The sequence below is a fragment of the Prionailurus bengalensis genome, chromosome A1 (genome assembly GCF_016509475.1).
Source record: "Prionailurus bengalensis isolate Pbe53 chromosome A1, Fcat_Pben_1.1_paternal_pri, whole genome shotgun sequence".
NCBI lineage: Eukaryota > Metazoa > Chordata > Mammalia > Carnivora > Felidae > Prionailurus > Prionailurus bengalensis.
In genome coordinates, this window is record NC_057343.1 from 89,656,952 (window position 1) to 89,678,674 (window position 21,723).

The 21,723-nt window shown below is 40.3% G+C and overlaps 1 protein-coding gene across 1 annotated transcript in view; it reads left to right on the forward strand.

Annotated features, from left to right (window-relative positions):
• The window catches only part of BTNL9 (butyrophilin like 9), a 35,350-nt gene extending 16,263 nt beyond the window's left edge, over positions 1 to 19,087 (forward strand). The window contains exons 8-11 of the mRNA XM_043584884.1: positions 13,255 to 13,275; positions 13,539 to 13,565; positions 15,969 to 15,995; positions 16,857 to 19,087. Of these exons, the coding sequence (XP_043440819.1) occupies positions 13,255 to 13,275; positions 13,539 to 13,565; positions 15,969 to 15,995; positions 16,857 to 17,479 (698 nt within the window). The 3' untranslated portion in view covers positions 17,480 to 19,087. The remainder of the gene's footprint in view (positions 1 to 13,254; positions 13,276 to 13,538; positions 13,566 to 15,968; positions 15,996 to 16,856) is intronic.
• Positions 19,088 to 21,723: the final 2,636 nt, after the last annotated feature.

Below are 21,723 nucleotides of genomic sequence, written 5' to 3' on the forward strand. Positions count from 1 at the left end.
CCATATGGTATCTGTCTTTCTCTATATGGCTTATTTCACTTAGCATCACACTCTCCAGTTCCATCCACGTTGCTACAAAAGGCCATATTTCATTTTTTCTCATTGCCATGTAATACTCCATTGTGTATATAAACCACAATTTCTTTATCCATTCATCAGTTGATGGACATTTAGGCTCTTTCCATAATTTGGCTATTGTTGAGAGTGCTGCTATGAACATTGGGGTACAAGTGGCCCTATGCATCAGTGCTCCTGTATCCCTTGGATAAATTCCTAGCAATGCTATTGCTGGGTCATAGGGTAGGTCTATTTTTAATTTTCTGAGGAACCTCCACACTGCTTTCCAGAGCGGCTGCACCAATTTGCATTCCCACCAACAGTGCAAGAGGGTTCCCGTTTCTCCACATCCTCTCCACATCTATAGTCTCCTGATTTGTTCATTTTGGCCACTCTGACTGGCGTGAGGTGATACCTGAGTGTGGTTTTGATTTGTATTTCCCTGATAAGGAGCGACGCTGAACATCTTTTCATGTGCCTGTTGGCCATCCGGATGTCTTCTTTAGAGAAGTGTCTATTCATGTTTTCTGCCCATTTCTTCACTGGGTTATTTGTTTTTCGGGTGTGGAGTTTGGTGAGTTCTTTATAGATTTTGGATACTAGCCCTTTGTCCGATATGTCATTTGCGAATATCTTTTCCCATTCCGTTGGTTGCCTTTTAGTTTTGTTGGTTGTTTCCTTTGCTGTGCAGAAGCTTTTTATCTTCATAAGGTCCCAGTAATTCACTTTTGCTTTTAATTCCCTTGCCTTTGGGGATGTGTCGAGTAAGAGATTGCTACGGCTGAGGTCAGAGAGGTCTTTTCCTGCTTTCTCCTCTAAGGTTTTGATGGTTTCCTGTCTCACATTGAGGTCCTTTATCCATTTTGAGTTTATTTTTGTGAATGGTGTGAGAAAGTGGTCTAGTTTCAACCTTCTGCATGTTGCTGTCCAGTTCTCCCAGCACCATTTGTTAAAGAGGCTGTCTTTTTTCCATTGGATGTTCTTTCCTGCTTTGTCAAAGATGAGTTGGCCATACGTTTGTGGGTCTAGTTCTGGGGTTTCTATTCTATTCCATTGGTCTATGTGTCTGTGTTTGTGCCAATACCATGCTGTCTTGATGATGACAGCTTTGTAGTAGAGGCTAAAGTCTGGGATTGTGATGCCTCCTGCTTTGGTCTTCTTCTTCAAAATTCCTTTGGCTATTCGGGGCCTTTTGTGGTTCCATATGAATTTTAGGATTGCTTGTTCTAGTTTCGAGAAGAATGCTGGTGCAATTTTGATTGGGATTGCATTGAATGTGTAGATAGCTTTGGGTAGTATTGACATTTTGACAATATTTATTTTTCCAATCCATGAGCAGGGAATGTCTTTCCATTTCTTTAAATCTTCTTCAATTTCCTTCATAAGCTTTCTATAGTTTTCAGCATACAGATCCTTTACATCTTTGGTTAGATTTATTCCTAGGTATTTTATGCTTCTTGGTGCAATTGTGAATGGGATCAGTTTCTTTATTTGTCTTTCTGTTGCTTCATTGTTAGTGTATAAGAATGCAACTGATTTCTGTACATTGATTTTGTATCCTGCAACTTTGCTGAATTCCTGTATCAGTTCTAGCAGACTTTTGGTGGAGTCTATCGGATTTTCCATGTATAATATCATGTCATCTGCAAAAAGCGAAAGCTTGACTTCATCTTTGCCAATTTTGATGCCTTTGATTTCCTTTTGTTGTCTGATTGCTGATGCTAGAACTTCCAGCACTATGTTAAACAGCAGCGGTGAGAGTGGGCATCCTTGTCGTGTTCCTGATCTCAGGGAAAAAGCTTTCAGTTTTTCCCCATTGAGGATGATGTTAGCTGTGGGCTTTTCATAAATGGCTTTTATGATCTTTAAGTATGTTCCTTCTATCCCGACTTTCTCAAGGGTTTTTATTAAGAAAGGGTGCTGGATTTTGTCGAAGGCCTTTTCTGCATCGATTGACAGGATCATATGGTTCTTCTCTCTTTTTTTGTTAATGTGATGTATCACGTTGATTGATTTGCGAATGTTGAACCAGCCCTGCATCCCAGGAATGAATCCCACTTGATCATGGTGAATAATTCTTTTTATATGCTGTTGAATTCGATTTGCTAGTATCTTATTGAGAATTTTTGCATCCATATTCATCAGGGATATTGGCCTGTAGTTCTCTTTTTTTACTGGGTCTCTGTCTGGTTTAGGAATCAAAGTAATACTGGCTTCATAGAATGAGTCTGGAAGTTTTCCTTCCCTTTCTATTTCTTGGAATAGCTTGAGAAGGATAGGTATTATCTCTGCTTTAAACGTCTGGTAGAACTCCCCTGGGAAGCCATCTGGTCCTGGACTCTTATTTGTTGGGAGATTTTTGATAACCGATTCAATTTCTTCGCTGGTTATGGGTCTGTTCAAGCTTTCTATTTCCTCCTGATTGAGTTTTGGAAGCGTGTGGGTGTTCAGGAATTCGTCCATTTCTTCCAGGTTGTCCAATTTGTTGGCATATAATTTTTCATAGTATTCCCTGATAATTGTTTGTATCTCTGAGGGATTGGTTGTAATAATTCCATTTTCATTCATGATTGTATCTATTTGGGTCATCTCCCTTTTCTTTTTGAGAAGCCTGGCTAGAGGTTTGTCAATTTTGTTTATTTTTTCAAAAAACCAACTCTTGGTTTCGTTGATCTGCTCTACAGTTTTTTTAGTTTCTATATTGTTTATTTCTGCTCTGATCTTTATTATTTCTCTTCTTCTGCTGGGCTTAGGCTGCCTTTGCTGTTCTGCTTCTAGTTCCTTTAGGTGTGCTGTTAGAGTTTGTATTTGGGATTTTTCTTGTTTCTTGAGATAGGCCTGGATTGCAATGTATTTTCCTCTCAGGACTGCCTTCGCTGCGTCCCAAAGCGTTTGGATTGTTGTATTTTCATTTTCGTTTGTTTCCATATATTTTTTAATTTCTTCTCTAATTGCCTGGTTGACCCACTCATTCGTTAGTAGGGTGTTCTTTAACCTCCATGCTTTTGGAGGTTTTCCAGACTTTTTTCTGTGGTTGATTTCAAGCTTCATGGCATTGTGGTCTGAAAGTAAGCATGGTATAATTTCAATTCTTGTAAACTTATGAAGGGCTGTTTTGTGACCCAGTATATGATCTATCTTGGAGAATGTTCCATGTGCACTCGAGAAGAAAGTATATTCTGTTGTTTTGGGATGCAGAGTTCTAAATATATCTGTCAAGTCCATCTCATCCAATGTCTCATTCAGGGCCCTTGTTTCTTTATTGACCGTGTGTCTAGATGATCTATCCATTTCTGTAAGTGGTGTATTAAAGTCCCCTGCAATTACCACATTCTTGTCAATAAGGTTGCTTATGTTTATGAGTAATTGTTTTATATATTTGGGGGCTCCGGTATTCGGTGCATAGACATTGATAATTGTTAGCTCTTCCTGATGGATAGACCCTGTAACTATTATATAATGTCCTTCTTCATCTCTTGTTACAGCCTTTAATTTAAAGTCTAGTTTGTCTGATATAAGTATGGCTACTCCAGCTTTCTTTTGGCTTCCAGTCGCATGATAAATAGTTCTCCATCCCCTCACTCTCAATCTAAAGGTGTCCTCAGGTCTAAAATGAGTCTCTTGTAGACAGCAAATAGATGGGTCTTGTTTTTTTATCCATTCTGATACCCTATGTCTTTTGATTGGCGCATTTAATCCATTTACATTCAGTGTTATTATAGAAAGATACGGGTTTAGAGTCATTGTGATGTCTGTATGTTTTATGCTTATAGTGATGTCTCTGGGACTTTGTCTCACAGGGTCCCCCTTAGGATCTCTTGTAGGGCTGGTTTAGTGGTGACAAATTCCTTCAGTTTTTGTTTGTTTGGGAAGACCTTTATCTCTCCTTCTATTCTAAATGACAGACTTGCTGGATAAAGGATTCTCGGCTGCATATTTTTCCTGTCTAGCACCCTGAAGATCTCTTGCCAATTCTTTCTGGCCTGCCAAGTTTCAAAAGAGAGATCAGTCACGAGTCTTATAGGTCTCCCTTTATATGTGAGGGCACGTTTACCCCTTGCTGCTTTCAGAATTTTCTCTTTATCCTTGTATTTTGCCAGTTTCACTATGATATGTCGTGCAGAAGATCGATTCAAGTTACGTCTGAAGGGAGTTCTCTGTGCCTCTTGGATTTCAATGCCTTTTTCCTTCCCCAGTTCAGGGAAGTTCTCAGCTATGATTTCTTCAAGTACCCCTTCAGCACCTTTCCCTCTCTCTTCCTCCTCTGGGATACCAATTATGCGTATATTATTTCTTTTTAGTGTATCACTTAATTCTCTAATTTTCCCCTCATACTCCTGGATTTTTTTATCTCTCTTTTTCTCAGCTTCCTCTTTTTCCATAACTTTATCTTCTAGTTCACCTATTCTCTCCTCTGCCTCTTCAAGCCGAGCTGTGGTGGTTTCCATTTTGTTATGCATTTCGTTTAAAGCGTTTTTCAGCTCCTCGTGACTGTTCCTTAGTCCCTTGATCTCTGTAGCAAGAGATTCTCTGCTGTCCTGTATACTGTTTTCAAGCCCAGCGATTAATTTTATGACTATTATTCTAAATTCACTTTCTGTTATATTATTTAAATCCTTTTTGATCAGCTCATTAGCTGTTGTTATTTCCTGGAGATTCTTCTGAGGGGAGTTCTTCCGCTTGGTCATTTTGGATAGTCCCTGGCGTGGTGAGGACCTGCAGGGCACTTCCCCTGTGCTGTGGTGTATACCTGGAGTTGGTGGGCGGGGCCGCAGTCAGACCTGATGTCTGCCCCCAGCCCACCGCTGGGGCCACAGTCAGACTGGTGTGTGCCTTCTCTTCCCCTCTCCTAGGGGCGGGATTCACTGTGGGGTGGCGTGGCCCGTCTGGGCTACTTGCACCCTGCCAGGCTTGTGATGCTGGGGATCTGGCGTATTAGCTGGGGTGGGTAGGCAAGGTGCTCGGGGGCAGGAGGGGCAGGCTTAGATCGCTTCTCCTTAGGTGATCCACTTCAGGAGGGGCCCTGTGGCAGCGGGAGGGAGTCAGATCCGCTGCCGGAGGTTTGGCTCCGCAGAAGCGCAGAGTTGGGTGTTTGCGCGGAGCAAGGAAGTTCCCTGGCAGGAACCGGTTCCCTTTGGGATTTCGGCTGGGGGATGGGCGGGGGAAATGGCGCTGGCGAGCGCCTTTGTTCCCCACCAAACTGAGCTCTGTTGTCAGGGGGCTCAGCAGCTCTCCCTCCCTTTGTCCTCCAGCCTTCCCGCTTTCCGAGCAGAGCTGTTAATTTCTGACCTCCCAGACGCTAAGTCGCGCTTGCTGTTGGAACACAGTCCGCCCGGCCCCTCCACTTTTGCAAGCCCGACTCGGGGGCTCTGCTTGGCCGGCGAGCCGCCCCTCCGCCCCGGCTCCCTCCCGCCAGTCCGTGGAGCGCGCACCGCCTCGCCGCCCTTCCTACCCTCTTCCGTGGGCCTCTCGTCTGCGTTTGGCTCCGGCGACTCTGTTCTGCTAATCCTCTGGCGGTTTTCTGGGTTATTTAGGCAGGTGTAGATGGAATCTAAGTGATCAGCAGGACGTGCGGTGAGCCCAGCGTCCTCCTAAGCCGCCATCTTGCCGCCGCGCTCTCAAGTCTTCATTGTGGTTTTGATTTGTATTTCCCTGATGATGAGTGATATTGAGAATATTTTCATGTGTCTGTTGGCCATGTCTTCGTCTTCTTTGGAAAAAATGTCTATTCATGTTTATTTGGTTTTGGGTTGTTGAGTTTTATAAGTTCTTTATAGATTTTGGATACTAATTTGCAAGGAAGTGTGAGTAATTTATCAGATTCACGAAACAATCAGTTTTGTTGATTGTTTCCTTCATTGTGAAGATGTTTTTTTTATTTTGCTGAAGTCCCAATAGTTTATTTTTGCTTTTGTTTTCCTTGCCTTGGGAGATGTATCTAGAAAGAAATTGCCGTGGCCAATGTAAAAAATGTTACTACCTGTGTTCTCCTAGGAATTTAATAGTTTCCTGTCTCACATTTAAGTGTTTCAATCATTTTGAATTTACTTTTGTGTATCGTGTAAGAAAGTGGTCCATTTCATTCTTTTGCATGTTGCTGCCTGGTTTTCCCAACACCATTTGTTGAAGACACTGTCTTTTTCCCATTGGATATTCTTTCCTGCTTTGTTGAAGATTAACTGACCATATAGTTGTAGGTTCATTTATGAGTTTTCTGTTCTGTTCTATTGATCTATGTGTGTCTATTTTTGTGCCAATACCATACTGTTTTGATTACTACAGCTTCGTAATATAACGTGAAGTCCAGAATTGTGATTCACCTAGCTTTGCTTTTCCTTTTCAAGATATCTTTGGCTATTCTTCATGGTTTCGCACAAAATTTAGTATTGTTTGTACTATATATGTGAAAAATGCTGTTGATATTTTGACATGGATTGCATCAAATGTGTAGATTGCTTTGGGTAGTATAGACATTTTAACAATATTTGTTCTTCCAATCCATGAGTATGAAATGTGTATCCATTTCTTTGTGTCATCTTAAATTTCTTTCATCAGTGTTTTATAGTTTTCAGAATACAGTTCTTTTATCTCTTTGGGTAGGTTTATTTCTAAGTATCTTATTAAAAATTTTTTTATGTTTATTTATTTTTGAGAGAGAGAGAGAGAGACAGAGCATGAGCCGAGGAGGGGCAGAGAGAGACACACACAGAATCGGAAGCAGGCTCCAGGCTCTGGGCTGTCAGCACAGGGCCCGATGTGGGGCTCGAACCCACAAACTGTGAGGTCATGACCTGAGCCAAAGTCGGACACTCAACTGACTGAGCCACCCAGATGCCCCTCTAAGTATCTTATTGATGTTGGCACAATTATAAGTGGAACTGATTCCTTAATTTATTTCTGGTGCTTCATTATTGGGGTATAGAAATGCAACAGGTTTCTATGTGTTGATTTGTTACACTGTGAATTTACTGAATTCTTTTATCAGTTCTAGCAGTTTTTTAGTGGAGTCTTTTGGGTTTTCTATATAGAGTACCATGTCATCTGCAAATAGTAAAGTCTTACTACTTCCTTACCAGTTTGGATTCCTTTTATTTCTTTTTGTCGTCTGATTACTGAGGCTAGGACTTCCACGATTATGTTAAATAATAGTGCTGAGAGTGGACATCCCTGTCTTGTTCCTGACCGTAGAAGAAAAGTTCTCAATTTTTCCCCATTAAGGATGATATTAGCTATGGATTTTTCATAGATGGCCTTTATTATGTGGAAGCATGTTATCTCTAAACCTATTTTGTTGAGGGTTTTTGTCTTGCGTGGATGTTGTACTTTTTCAAATGCTTTTTATGAATCTATTGAAAGGATCATATGGTTCTTATCTTTTTTTTCTTATTGATATGATGTATCACATTGATTGCTTTGTGAATATGGCGCCCTTGCAGCCCAGGAATAAATCTCACTTGATCATGGTGAATGATTTTTTAAAAGTACTATTGGATTTGGTTTGCTAGGATTTTGTTGAGGATTTTTGCATCTATGTTCATCAGAGATATTGGCCTGTAGTTCTCCGTCTGTCTCTGTCTCTCTCTTTTTTTCCTTGGTGTCTTTATCTGGTTTTGGCATCAAGGTAATACTGCCCTCATGGAATGAATTTGGAAGTTTTCTTTTATATTTTTTGGAACAGTTTGAAAAGAATAGGTATTAACTCTTCTTTTTTTTTACTTTTTTTAAAATATAATTTATTGTCAAGTTAGCTAACATACGGAATATACAGTGTACTCTTGGCTTCAGAAATAGATTCCCATGATTCATCACCTACATACAACACCCAGTGCTCATCCCAACAAGGGCCTTTCTCAATACCTATCACCCATTTTACCCTCCACCTTACCCTCTTCCATCAACCCTCAGTTTATTCTCTATATTTAAGAGTTTCTTATGGTTTGGCCCTGTCTCAGTTTGTGGCTATTTTTTTCCTTCCCTTCCCCCATGGTTTTCTGTTAAGTTTCTCAAATTCCACATATGAGTGAAAACATATGATATCTGTCTTTCTCTGACTGACTTATTTCACTTAGCATAATACCCTCCAGTTCCATCCATGTTGTTGCAAAAGGTAAGATTTCATTATTTTTTATTGCCAAGTAGTACTCCATTGTATGTATGTATATACCACATCTTCATTATCCATTCATCAGTTGATGAACATTTGGTCTCTTTCCATAATTTGACTGTTGTTGATAGCACATGATCAGGTGAGATTCATTACTAGGCTGCAGGGCTGGTTCAATATCTGCAAATCAATCAATGTGATACATCACATTAATAGAAGGATATGAACCATATGATCTTATCAATAGATGCAGAAAAAGCATTTGACAAAATACAGTATCCTTTCTTAATGAAAACCTTCAAGAAAGTTGTGATAGAAGGAACATACGTTAACATCATAAAAGCCATATATGAAAGGCCCACAGCTAATATCATCCTCAATGGGGAAAAACTGAGAGCTTTCCCCCTAAGATCAGGAACATGACAGGGATGTCCACTGTCATAACTTTTGTTTAACATAGTGTTGGAAGTCTTAGACTAAGCAATCAGGCAACAAAATGAAATAAAAAGCATCCAAATTGGCAAAGAAGAAGACAAACTTTTACTCTTCACAGGTTACATGATACTCTACATTTCAGGAAAACCTGAAAGACTGTACACAAAAACTGCTAGAACTGATACATGAATTCAACAAAGTCTCAAGATGTAAAATCAGTGTACAGAAATCAGTTGCATTTCTGTACACTAATAATGGAGTGACAGAAACAGATATCAAGGGGGGGGGGGCACCTGGGTGGCCCAGTCAGTTAAGCGTTTGACTTCAGCTCAGGTCATGATCTTATGGTTTGTGGGCTCTATCCCCACATCAGGCATGTGCTGATGACTCAGAGTCTGGAGCCTGATTCAGATTCTGTATCTCCCTCTCTCTCTGTCCCTCCCCTGCTTGCTCTCTGTCTCTCTCTTTCTCAAAAATAAATAAACATTAAAAAAGAAAGAGATATCAAGGAACCAATTCCATTTACAAATGCATCAAGAACCATAAAATACCTAGGAATAAACATAGCCAAAGATGTAAAAGATCTGTATCCTGGAAACTATAGAAAACTTATGAAAGAAATTGAAGAAGACACAAAGAAAAGGAAAAGCATTCCATGCTCATGAACAGGAAAACCAAATATTGTTAAAATGTCCATACTACCCAATGCAATCTACACGTTCAGTGCAATCCCAATCAAAATAGCACCAGCATTCTTCTCAGAGCTAGAACAAGCAATCCTAAAATTTGTATGGAATCACAAAAGACCCTGAATAGCCAAAGTAATGTGGAAAAAGAAAACCAAAGCTGGAAGCATCACAATTCCAGATTTTAGCCTGTACTACAAAGCTGTAATCATCAAGACAGTATGGTATTGGCACAAAAAGAGACACATAGACCAATGGAATGGAATAGAGAACCCAAAATTGGACACACAAAAGTATGGCCAAATCAACCCTTCTTTATATGTTTGGTAGAATTCTCCTGTGAAGCCATCTGGTTCTGGACTTCTATTTGTTGGGAGTTTTTTTTGATTACTGATTCAATTTCTTTGCTGGTTATTAGTCTGTTCAAATTTTCTATTTCCTTCAGTTTCAGTTTTGGTAGTTTATATATTTCTAGAAATTTATCCATTTCTTCTACGATGTCCAATTTGTTGTTTGTCCAATTTTTCATTATATTCTCTTATGACTTATTTCTGTGGTGTTGGTTGTTCTTTCTCTTCTCTCAATTGTGATTTTATTTATTTGAGTCCTTTCTCTTTTTTTCTTGATAAGTCTGGATAAAGAGCTATAAATTTTATGGATTTTTTTCAAAGAACAAGCTTATGGTTTCATTAATCTGCTCTATGGTTTTTGTAGTTTCTATATCACCTAATTATTTTCTAATCTTTATTATTTATTTCCTTCTTTTGGTTTTAGGTTTTGTTTGTTGTTCTTTCTCTAACCTCTTTGGTACAGGGTTAGGCTGTTTGAGCTTTTTCTTGCTTCATGAGGTAGATCTCTATTGCTCTCAACTTCCCTCTTAGAACCAGTTTTGCAGTATCCAAGAAGTTTTGGCCCATTGTGGTTTCATTTTCATCTGTTTCCATGTACTTTTTAAATTTCTTCTTTGATTTCTGGTTGACCAGAAATTCATTGTTTAGTATCATGCTGTTTAACCTCCATGTATTTGTAGTCTTTCCATATTTTTTTCTTGTGGTTGTTTTCTAGTTTCATAGCATTATGGTCATAAAAGTTGCACGGTATGATTTCAATCTTGAATTTGTTGAGGGTTGTGTTGTGGGCTAATATGTGATCTATTCTGGAGAATATCCTGTGCGGACTTGAAAAGAATGTGTATTACAAAAATAAACTCAAAATGGATGAAAGACCTAAATGTAAGACAGGAAGCCATCAAAATCCTTGAAGAGAAAGCAGGCAAAAACCTCTTTGATCTTGGCCTCAGCAACTTCCTACTCAGCACGTCTATGGAGGCAAGGGAAACAAAGCAAAAATGAACTACTGGGAACTCATCAAAATAAAAAGCTTCTGCACAGCAAAGCATAAATAGCAAAATAGAAATAAAAGGAAAAGTTGCAAACTCATTGTATGAAGCCAGCATTAACTTGATTGCAAAACCAAAGACCCCACTAAAAAGGAGAACTACAGACCAAATTCCCTAATGAACATGGATGCTGAGATGTCAGCACAGAGCCCAACATGGGGCTTGAACCCATGAACCATGAGATCATGACCTGAGCTGAAGTCAGATGCTTAACTGACTGAGCCACCTAGATGCCCCTAGATGGGTCTTCCTTTTTAACCATTCTGTCCTCTTATGTCTTTTTTGTTTTTGTGTTTGTTTAGGTTCAGTTAGTAAACATACGTTGTAATATTAGTTTCAGCTGAAGAATATAGTGATTCAACAGATTCAACACTTCCATACAACACCTGGTGGTCATCATATTAAGTACATTCCCTATTCCCCATCACCTCCTCCATCCATTTCCCCTTGGTAGCCATCAGTTTATTCTCTATAATTAAGATCTGTTTCTTGGTTTGCCTTTATCTCTCTTATTTTTTTCCCTTTCCTTCTTTGTTTTGTTTCTTAAATTCCACACAGGAGTGACATCATATGGTATACCCTCCACCTCCATCCATGTCATTGCAAATGATTTCACTCTTTTTATGCCTGAGTAATATTCCATTTTATATATACCACATCTTCAAAGATTCATTTTTAATATTTCTTGCAGAACTTGTTTAGTGGTCATAAGTCCTTTAGTTTTTGTGTGTCTGAGAGATTCTTTATCTCTCCTTCTATTCAAGAAATTCAACTGTGTCTTCTGAATTTGGAAGTAGTGACTTTATGAAGAAGGGTTCCTGGAGTGTCCTGCAGTACATTGTCCCCTCTTCACCACACCTGGCAGTTCATGAGAGTATCCAATATGTGTTGTTTATGTCCTGCTGTTGTGTCATGAGTCACTTTTCCTTTCAGTGTAGTTGTCTTCTCTAATTAGCTGCCTATTGTGGGCTGTGCTTGCTCTCTGTGATGTTAGTAGGACCCAGGCAGGTCAACTCTAAGGGGGCATGACTGCTGGGGAACTTGGGAGCCGGGTGACAATGCTAGCAAAGTTTGTGCTGGATCACTAATCCTATGCCAGATGCCCTGAAACACTCTAGGGGCTGGTGGCTGTGTTATGGGGTTTCTAGGGGCAAAAGCCTGGGCAAGAGAGTGAGGATGGCTGGGCATGGCTGGTACTTGTGCTCAACAGTGGTTGGGGATGCATGACTGGAGGTGACATGGCTTAACAAAATTTTCCCTGAGCCCAGGATCAAAGCTAGTAAGTTGGTTGGTGTGTGCTAGTCCCCAGGAGAACTTGTGGACACGGCATACTGCTAGTGGGTTTTATAGAAAGTGTCTGTGCAGCCCTGTCTCCCATAGGTGGCTCTGTGTTTATGCTGGGGTTTGGGGAAGGAAAATGGCATCTTCCAGCTCTCTCATTTTTGAAGTCCCCTAACATGCTCTGAAATCAGTATGAACAACTCTATCTCCTGCTGGTCTCCAGTGTTGTGTAAACTGTGATTTTTATGTTGCCTCTCTGTGTGGGCTGCTGTCTCCTTAAGGGCAGTGACCCAACTATCACTCACCCTTGGACTTGCCCAGAACTGAGTCAGCTGACTTTTAAAACTCCAGACTCCAAGTCCCACTGGTTTTACAGACTCAAGGAATTCAGTCCCTCTGGTTTTTAAAACCAAATATTATGGTTTTAAAATATTTAAAATATTTTAATTTAAAATAAAATATTTTAAAAATTAAAAATAAATAAAATATTTAAAATATGGTTCACTCTTCCACGTGTGAACACCCTGGTGTGAGGGCCCATTTCTCTGCTCTTTCCATGTGTGCAGCTCCTTCTCTCCTACAGACAGCCTCCCTTACCTTTCTGACCTTTCTAACCTTTCAGATGCAGCTTCATCTCTGTGTTTAGTTGTGGAGTTTGTTCTGCTAGTCTTCAGATTGCTGTACGGTTTATTAACTTGGATGTAGATGATATCTAGTTGAAAATATGGGATGGGGTAAACTCAGGGTCCTCCACCTCTGCCATCTTCCCAAGCTTTTTGCTAGAATAATTTACTTTTAAAATGAGACATAAGGTGGAGAAGTCAAAGGAATGCATTTCTAGTGGTAAAATATCAAGGTCTTAATATCTGGCCAGGGGAAATAATTGAGTGTGATGTCTTCCCAGTCTTTTAAATAGTGTACCTAGTAAGTGAACCTGAGGCTTACACAGGCTGTGTTCAATGCCTGGACTTATGAAGGACCTCCTCCCTAGGAAAAGTTTCTGATTTCAGGGCAAAAGAGCAGTAGTCTCTCAAACCAGACATGAGCCCTGGAAAGAAGCCCCTTAGTATCAGGACCTGTTTTTCTTTTCCAGCCTTGTGCAGATTTTTGCCTTAGAGCAAAGAATAGGATGAAGCATAAGAATCCCGTAGATTGGTGGTACAGAGACTAAGATGAGATGTGGTGAGCAGTGGTTTAAGACTAAGAAACCTCTTCCCAGTGGCCTAACTACCTTGGGAAGGTAGTTCCCCTTACCCAAAGACTGATGTTTTCTCTGTGTGTTTTGCTTACAGGGAAGGTTCAGACAGAGCTTGGTAAGTGACCCCTTTAGGGATTATTTCTTCTGGTCTATCTTTTAGCATCTGATTTTCCATGTATGTTCTTTTCATATCCCAACCAACTATGATGCCCAGTATGGAATGCTGATAACAATGTGGGTGGCGGGAGAAAATGCTGATAGCAATATGGGTGTCAGGAGAAAGGGGAGAAGGGCAGGGGTGGGTGCAAAATGCAGTGTGTGAGCAGGGAAGCAGCACTGACCTGATGTTCTGATTCCATTTTTCCATGACTGCTTCAGACTGGAGAAGGGCTGAAGGCCAGGCTGGTGAGTGAAATCTGTCTCCCTCCCACTGTCCACTTTACATCTCAACATCCCAGTCACTCACTCTGACTAACCACCCATGCTTCATTCTGGTTTATTCCACAGGCACATGGCATGCATTAATGTATGTCACTTAATAGAAGTCATATTCTAGTTTTGCTCTCATATTTACTTTCATATCATCCTGAGGTGTAAGCATATTGTAAGCCATTGGTGAAAATTATGGTTGCACATCAGAATTATCTAGATCCTGGTACCGACCCTCAAAGACTGTGACTTGTGGGTCTAGAATGGGCATGTTGACCTATATGTAAATATTTTCCCCTATACCTTCTTCCATTCCCTACATAAAGCAGTCTAATGTGTAGCTTTATTTTGTATGTATTCTTGCAAAAGGTGAATTTCTTCTTTGTGCACAAGCATTTTAGTTTCTGTAAATGACATTTACAGTCTTGTGCTGTTCTTTGCTTTTTTCACTCATCACTGTGTTTTAATACCCGTCCCTGCCACCACATCTGGTCTGTGTCTCCTTGCTGTGGAGTACTCCATTTTAGCCGGCCACCTTCTTGGAACAGACATCCAGCCTGCCTCTAACTCCATACCACCACACACATTGCTGACTGAATAGCTTCAAATGTGTTGCCTTCTGGCTTTATGTGGATATTTCTCTGGGATGTGTACCCAGGAAGGGAATTGCTGGTCCATGGGGGAGGGGATATGTCACTAAGTGGGATAGAAGGATCCCCCAAAGGCAGTATCATCATCCTGCCATTGGCAGTACATGGAGGTTCCACATGCTACATCCCATATGAGCCAGCTTTCTAAGTTAGCTTGTCAATGGAGATGAATGATTGCTCATTGTTCTTTCAGTCTGTCCTCCTCTGGACACTAAGAAGTTTGGGCATCTCTTCATATGCTAGATGACTTTCGGGGCTTCCTTTTTTGAATATTGCCAGTTCGTGTCCTTTGGCTATTTTTAGTATGAGGTTACTATCTTTCTTTTATTGATTCAAGGAGACATGTGTACATACATACACATATCACCAACAAAGTTTCAAAAACTCAAGTCATAAGATAAAAATTTGATGAATTAGATTTTATCAAAATTAATGATTTCTTTTCAGTAGGAAACCATGGACATAGCTGATAGCAGGTGACAGATTAAAGAAGGAATTTACAATGTTTAATACCAGTGAGGGATTAATATTCTTATGCAGATATATCTTCATCAAGTTTTTACCTTATGTCAGGTGTTTTTGAAATTCTACTGAAGAAAAACTTCCTCACACTTAGGTCACAAAGATACTCTCTTCCACTTTCTTCTGTTCACTTTATATGTATTATGTGTATGTCTTTAATCCATCTGAAGGTTGCCATCTACTACATCATCTGTGATTTCCCCATTGATGTGGGTATTTCTCTTAGTTCATATTTGATTCCCATGTGTAGATAGGACTATATTTTGACCACCTATTACTTCATTGTTTTCACTGCTATGGCTTTCGTACCCAAAAGTACAAGTTATTCTCCTTTTCTGGGAGTGAATGGACATTTTTAAAAGTGAACGGACATTTTTAGGTCCATTTTAAATTTTAGAATAAATTTACAAAATCTTTTTAAAAAATCCAAAAGTGCCTAAGTGGCCCAGTCAAACATCTGACTTTGGCTCAGGTCATGATGTCCCACATCATGGGAGTTCGAGCCCCACATCAGGCTCTGCACTGACAGTGTCAAGCCTTCTTGGGATTCTCTCTCTCCCTCTCTCTCTGCTCCTCCCCCATTATCTTGCTCTCTCAAAATAAATAAACTTAAAAAAAATAAATTTCTACTAGTTATTCTGATGTAAAAACAGGTTTGAAAGGCCCTGCTATAAATTTATGAATCTCTGAAAACTTCTATTACTTTTGCTATTTTGTGATTTGTTGATTTATCTGTTGTAAAGCAAAATAAGATAAAACAAAACAGAAATCAACTCAGAATGGTTCATATTAAGAAAGGATGCAAGACAGAATGTCTAAAGGACATGTTAGGACAGGAGCCATGTTCAACCAGACCCCCTTGGACTGAGCTTGCTGGTCAGATTGAAACTTCATGTGCAACTTTCAGGGCATCTCAGCCACCTGTATTGGTTCTCTTTGCCTACATCCTTGTTCTCCTGCCTTTCTCAGTACAAGGTTAGACTGCATACAGATTTGGTATAACCCAGCACTGACACCACCCACCTACCCAATTCTAAATTCCCAGAGAAATGCCATGGTGAACCCAGACCAGTCTGGACTCTACCTGTCATGGTAGGAAGGAGATCATTGGGTTTGTGTCATTCCTCATGCATCTTGAGTCTCCCTCAACGTTCTAGAGTTACTGGCTCAGATCTCTAAACCTGTTTTCCTTTCTGCTTGGTTTCAGAGTGGAGAGCAGCCCAACAATATGCAGGTAACTGAAGTCAAGGGACTGTAACTTGTGATTGGGTTGGCTGGATTTTAAACACAAAGGAGGTGGAGAGATCTGAGATTAGAGGAAGGGTCTGTCCAAGAGCCAAGTATGGAGCCTGCATGCACACACACACATACAGCATAATCCTACCTTTGCACATATACGACATGACACATATGCCTGCATGTGCACATCTGATTATACTCACACATGCACATTTTTGTGCATGCACATTATACTCACACATGCGCATATCTTCTTTAAAAGCACATCATTTTCTGTGTTTTACCAGATTTGTTTTCATCTGGCAGGAAGGCTGCTAGGGCCTGTTTGTAGGAACCTCTTATCTGAAAGAAGAGATCCTTAAGGTTCTCATCTATCAAATGGGTGTGCTTTGAGGGGTGAGGTGTTGAAGTGCAGGGCACTGGACCAGATGATCTCAGAGGTCCCTTTCCATTTTAAAATCCTAACATTGCTATAAAACTGAGGCTCAGAGTTCACATGATGATCTCAAGGTCACACAGAGTGGTGGCATCCAGGAATTGGACCAGCCAGGAGCCTCTTCACCTTGACCAGGAGTTGGGAGAAGTGAGCCTGCCTCCATCTCCCACGAATCTATCTTGTTTTCTATCTCTGCTCTCCGTGGTACCTAGTATGGCATTCAGGAAACTTTAGGAAAGAAATATGATTCCTCCTGCGGCTTTCAGGTGCTCAGGAGTGACTTGCAAGCTGCTTCAGTAAACAGGGATGGTTTTAGGGTGGGAATGACCACCAGGAGCACTACGGTTTACTTGTCAGGGAAGGGGACAGGCAGGGCCCAGAACCGTCCTCCACAAACCTTAAACCCGTGCCTCTGCACAGTGCATGTAACCCTTGATCCGGCCTCGGCGCACCGCAGCCTGGAGGTCTCCGAGGATGGCAAGAGCGTGTCCTCTTGCGCAGCAGTGTCCGGCTCTGTGGCGGGGGACCAGCAGCGGTTCTCTGAGCAGACGTGCGTGCTGAGCTGTGAGCGCTTCTCAGCTGGCCGACACTACTGGGAAGTATATGTGGGACGGCGCAGCCGCTGGTTCCTGGGTGTGTGTCTGGCTGCAGTTCCCCGCTTGGGGCCAGTGCGCCTAAGCCCGGCCAGCGGTTACTGGGTGATGGGGCTGTGGAACCACTGTGAGTACTTCGTCCTGGACCCACACCGCATCCCGCTCACCCTGCGCGTGCCGCCCCGGCGTGTGGGCATCTTCCTGGACTGGGAGGCAGGAAAACTGTCCTTCTTCAACGTGTCTGACGGCTCCCACATCTTCACCTTTACCGACACCTTCTCAGGCACGCTCTGTGCGTATTTCAGGCCCAGAGCTCACGACGGTGGTGAACACCCGGATCCCCTAACCATCTGTCCATTGCCTATTAGGGGGACACAAGACCTAGAAGAGGATGACCGTGACACTTGGTTACAGCCCTATGAACCCACAGATCCCACCCTGGGCCTATAGTGAGGCAATCTTTTGCCTGCGGGTCTGGGTCTTTGGCGGCTTCCTGGATACTTTTTGCTCTCCCGCTTCTACGGAGGAAGCATCACAAAAAGGTCAGCAAAGGCTAAAGACTCAGCACAGCAGAAAGGGAACAAAAAGAGGAACCTTTGCTTATATGTGTGTGTATACACATATATACATATAAATACACAAACACACACACACACACACACACACGATTTTCTTTAAGAAAAAGAGGCAATTCCAAAGCTTGTTTGTGTGGATGGTAAGAAAAAGCAAATGAATAACAATAAATTCATGCTGTCAGTAGCCACAGTATGCACTGTGGAAGACCAGAAAGAAACTGGAATGGAGGAAAGATGGAGGGAAATCTTACTGGACTGGATAAGAAGAATCGGTTAGCTTGTATATTTTTTATACTTTTTGTATATGTTTTCTAAAATGTCTAGAAGCAATGACACTTCATAAGCAATGAGTTCACTTAGGGCTTAGATCCCAGTGTTAAATGGCATTTCTCACTGAAATGAACTTGGAGAAATGGCTGATTCCAGGGTTGGAGCAGAGAAAGTACAGGTGAATCTGGAACATTGTGTATTCAAATGTGCTCAGAAACTGATGGGGACATAGGAACTAGGATGAACAGGCTCCACTAGCCAGTTATGAGACAGCTTGAACATTATAATGAATAATGACAAGAATTGATCAACAAGGAATTGAGCAAATAAGAAAATTCCCTAAGTGTGCCGAGAGGTTTCTCAGAAAATAAATACAAAAATGCAGAAAAAGGAAAGAAGAAAATGAAAGGTAACTCTATGAACTCACGTTTTTTTTAAAATATGTACAGATATGTGGAGCACACACACATGTGATAGGTATAGGTAGGTAGGTATGTAGGTAGGTAGATAGATGTGTGTCTGCATGCATATGGTTCCTAGCTCTGTCAGTTTTGATAGCTTAGAAACAATAACACACCTAGCACCCAGAATTTAGCTTTTTTGTTTTCCACAAAAGGAATGAAGGTTCCTTTGAGAAATGGTGGACTCCAGGGCTGAGGCGGGGAAAACACAAAATAGGTGTGATATTATGATTAATAAGTATATATTTCCACCTAGACTCTCACACAGAGCTCTTGAAACCCTTAGAATTTCCTAAATGGTAAGAACTATTAGGGTGGCTTTTGGTATTCATAACAAGCACCTTTCAACCATACCTTATTTATGTTAATGATATGTCTTTTGGAAAGCCCCCTAAGGATGGGGCTGGTTATCAGAGGAACCAAGTATGTGATTAAAAGGTTAAAACTTAGACCCATCTCCCAACCTCCACCTCCAAACTCAGTGAAGAGAGGCTGGAGATTAAGTGCAATCACCAGTATTGCCAATGACTTAATCAACAGAATATATGTAATAAAACCTACAAAAAACTCAAAAGGACCAGGTTCAAAGAGCTTCCAGGTTGGTGAACTCTTGAAGAGGGAGAGAGAGTGGTGCACCCAGAAAGCATGGAAGCCTCACACTTTACCCCATTCCTTGCTTTTTGCATCTCTTCCATTTGGCTGTTCCTGGGTTATAATAAACCAGTAATCTAGTAAATAAACTGTTTTCCTGAGCTCTGTGAGGTGCTCTAGCAAATTACTAAACTTCTGAAGGTTGTGGGGACCTCCAATTTATAGCTGTCAGAAGCACAGGTAACAACCTGGACTTGTAAGGGTGTGTGAAATGAGGGGCAGTCTTATAGGACTGAGTCCTTAACTTTTGGAATATGACACTATCTCTAGGTAAATAGTGTCAGAATTAACAGCTTGGTGTTTAAAAAATATACAAGAATGGGTCTAAAAGATCTTGTATTAGGGGGTGCCTGGGTGGCTCAGTAGTTGAACATCTGACTTTGGCTTAGGTCATGATCTTGTGGTTCTTGAGTTCGAGCCCCAAGTCAGGCTCTGTGCTGACAGCTCAGAGCCTGGAGCCTGCTAAGGATTCCATGTCTCCTTCTCTCTCTCTGTCCTTCCCCTGCTCACTCTCTGTCTCTCTCTTTCAAAAATAAATAGACATTAAAAATATAAATAAATAAATAAATAAATAAATAAAAGATCTTCTACTAGAAAGTAAGGAAGTACTCAAAGAATGAAGAGGATTTATTGTCAAATTGGGTGTTGTATGGAAACCAATTTGACAATAAATTTCATATTAAAAAAATAAAGTTTACTGATAAAAAAAAAAGCAGCTCAGAATGATCTGCATGCCAAAGGGGCATATTTTGGGGTGGCATATTTGGCTACCCTTCAGCCCAAAAAAAATTTTTTGAACAACACTGAAGGGGATTATAATATGCCACCCCAATAACTGCCACTTTGGAATGAAAATTATTTTGAGCTGAAGGCAATTGAGAATTAACAGATGTATAAAGAATCTTTCACAGAGCTTCTGTTAAAAAAAAAAAGAATGAAGGGGAGATGTCAATTTGACATAAAAGCTTAAAGGAACTCTACTAGCCAAATTTGATCACAGTAATTAATGGAACTTACAAATAAGTAAAAATAGGAATCCAAGCATATGTATATCTACACTGATATACATAAATAAATGAATACCCAAATAGGGGAGAAGAGAAAATTCAACTCTACAACAGAAGTTTCAAAGTATTTCCCACAAAATAGCAATTATTTATTAATTTAGAATCACAATACACTTACCGATTTTACAGAGGAGGAGACTGGCAGACATCACAATAACAGAGTGACAAGAGTTAACATCACCAGGTATGACATAAATTTATACCATGTGTTTCCTGATGCAAAACAGTGAAGAGAAAACAACAGCATCACTTTTGAGGTATTCCTGCCCCTAAAATTCATAAATCATGAAGAAATAGACAAGCTGGCTGATACTCCTAAAAACTGTCAAGGTCATTAAAAACAAGGCAAGACTAAAGAATTATTTCAGATTGAAGGAAACTAAAGAGAGGATGACTAATGCAATAGAGTAATATATAGAGAGAATGATAAATGAATGCATATAAGTGCTAAATAACTGGCTTTCTGGGAAGAAAAAACTGTAGCACTTGTTCATTTCCATGGTGTAAATACTACTATGGCTGATTTCAAGCCATTGATGTGACATCAGTGATGGATTTGGGAAGAAATGCCCACAACTGGCTCTCAAGTCACCAGCTCCAGCATACCACTGATTTTATGTGATTCTACATAGAGCATTTGGTCATCTATGTGACTGTCTCTCTAAAAAATCAAATAAGTTCATTTTTGAGTTTATGAAAATGCTTGGCTACCTGTTATTATAAAATTATAGCCTTGTTCAGAAGAAATGAATAGACACTTTTCCAAAGAAGACATCCAGATGACTTGTCATGCTTCTTGAGCATGACAAGATGTTCAACATCACTCATCATCAGGGAAATGCAAATCAAAACTGCAGTGAGATATCACCTCACACCTGTCAGAATGGCTAAAATCAATGCAAGAAACAACAGGTGTCAGCGACAATGTGGGAATGCTTTTGCACTGTTGGTCGGAATGAAAACTGGTGCCGTTACTCTGGAAAACAGTATGGAGGGTCCTCAAAAATTAAAAATAGAACTACCTTATGATCCAGCAGTCACACTACTGGGTATTTATCCAAAGATTACCAGAACACTAATTCAAAGGGATACATGCACCCTGATGTTTATAGCAGCGTTATTACAATAACTAAGATATGGAAGCAGCCCAGGGCCCACTGAGTGATGAATGGATAAGGAAGAGAGAGAGAGTGAGACGATGATGATAGATAGATAGATGATAGACAAATAGATAGATGATATATAGATAATGGAACATTTATCATCCATAAAAAAGGATGAAATCTGGCCATTTGCAATGACATGGATGTGCTAGAGAGTATTATGCTAAGTGAAATAAGTCAGAGAAAGACAAACACCATATGATTTCACTCATATGTGGAATTTAAGAAACCAAAGGAGCAATGGTAAAAAAGAGATTGAGAGACAAACCAAGAAACGGACTCTTAATTATAGAAAACAAACTGATGGTTACCAGAGGGGAGGTGGGGGGGATGGGTAAAATAAATGATAAGGATTAAAGAAGGCACTTGTGATGAGTACAGAGTGTTGTAGGTAAGTTTTGAATTACTAAGTTGTACACCTGAAACTAATGTTACACTGTATGTTACCTAACTGGATTTAAATAAAAACTTAAAAATAAACTTAAAAATAAAATAAAAACTTAAAAA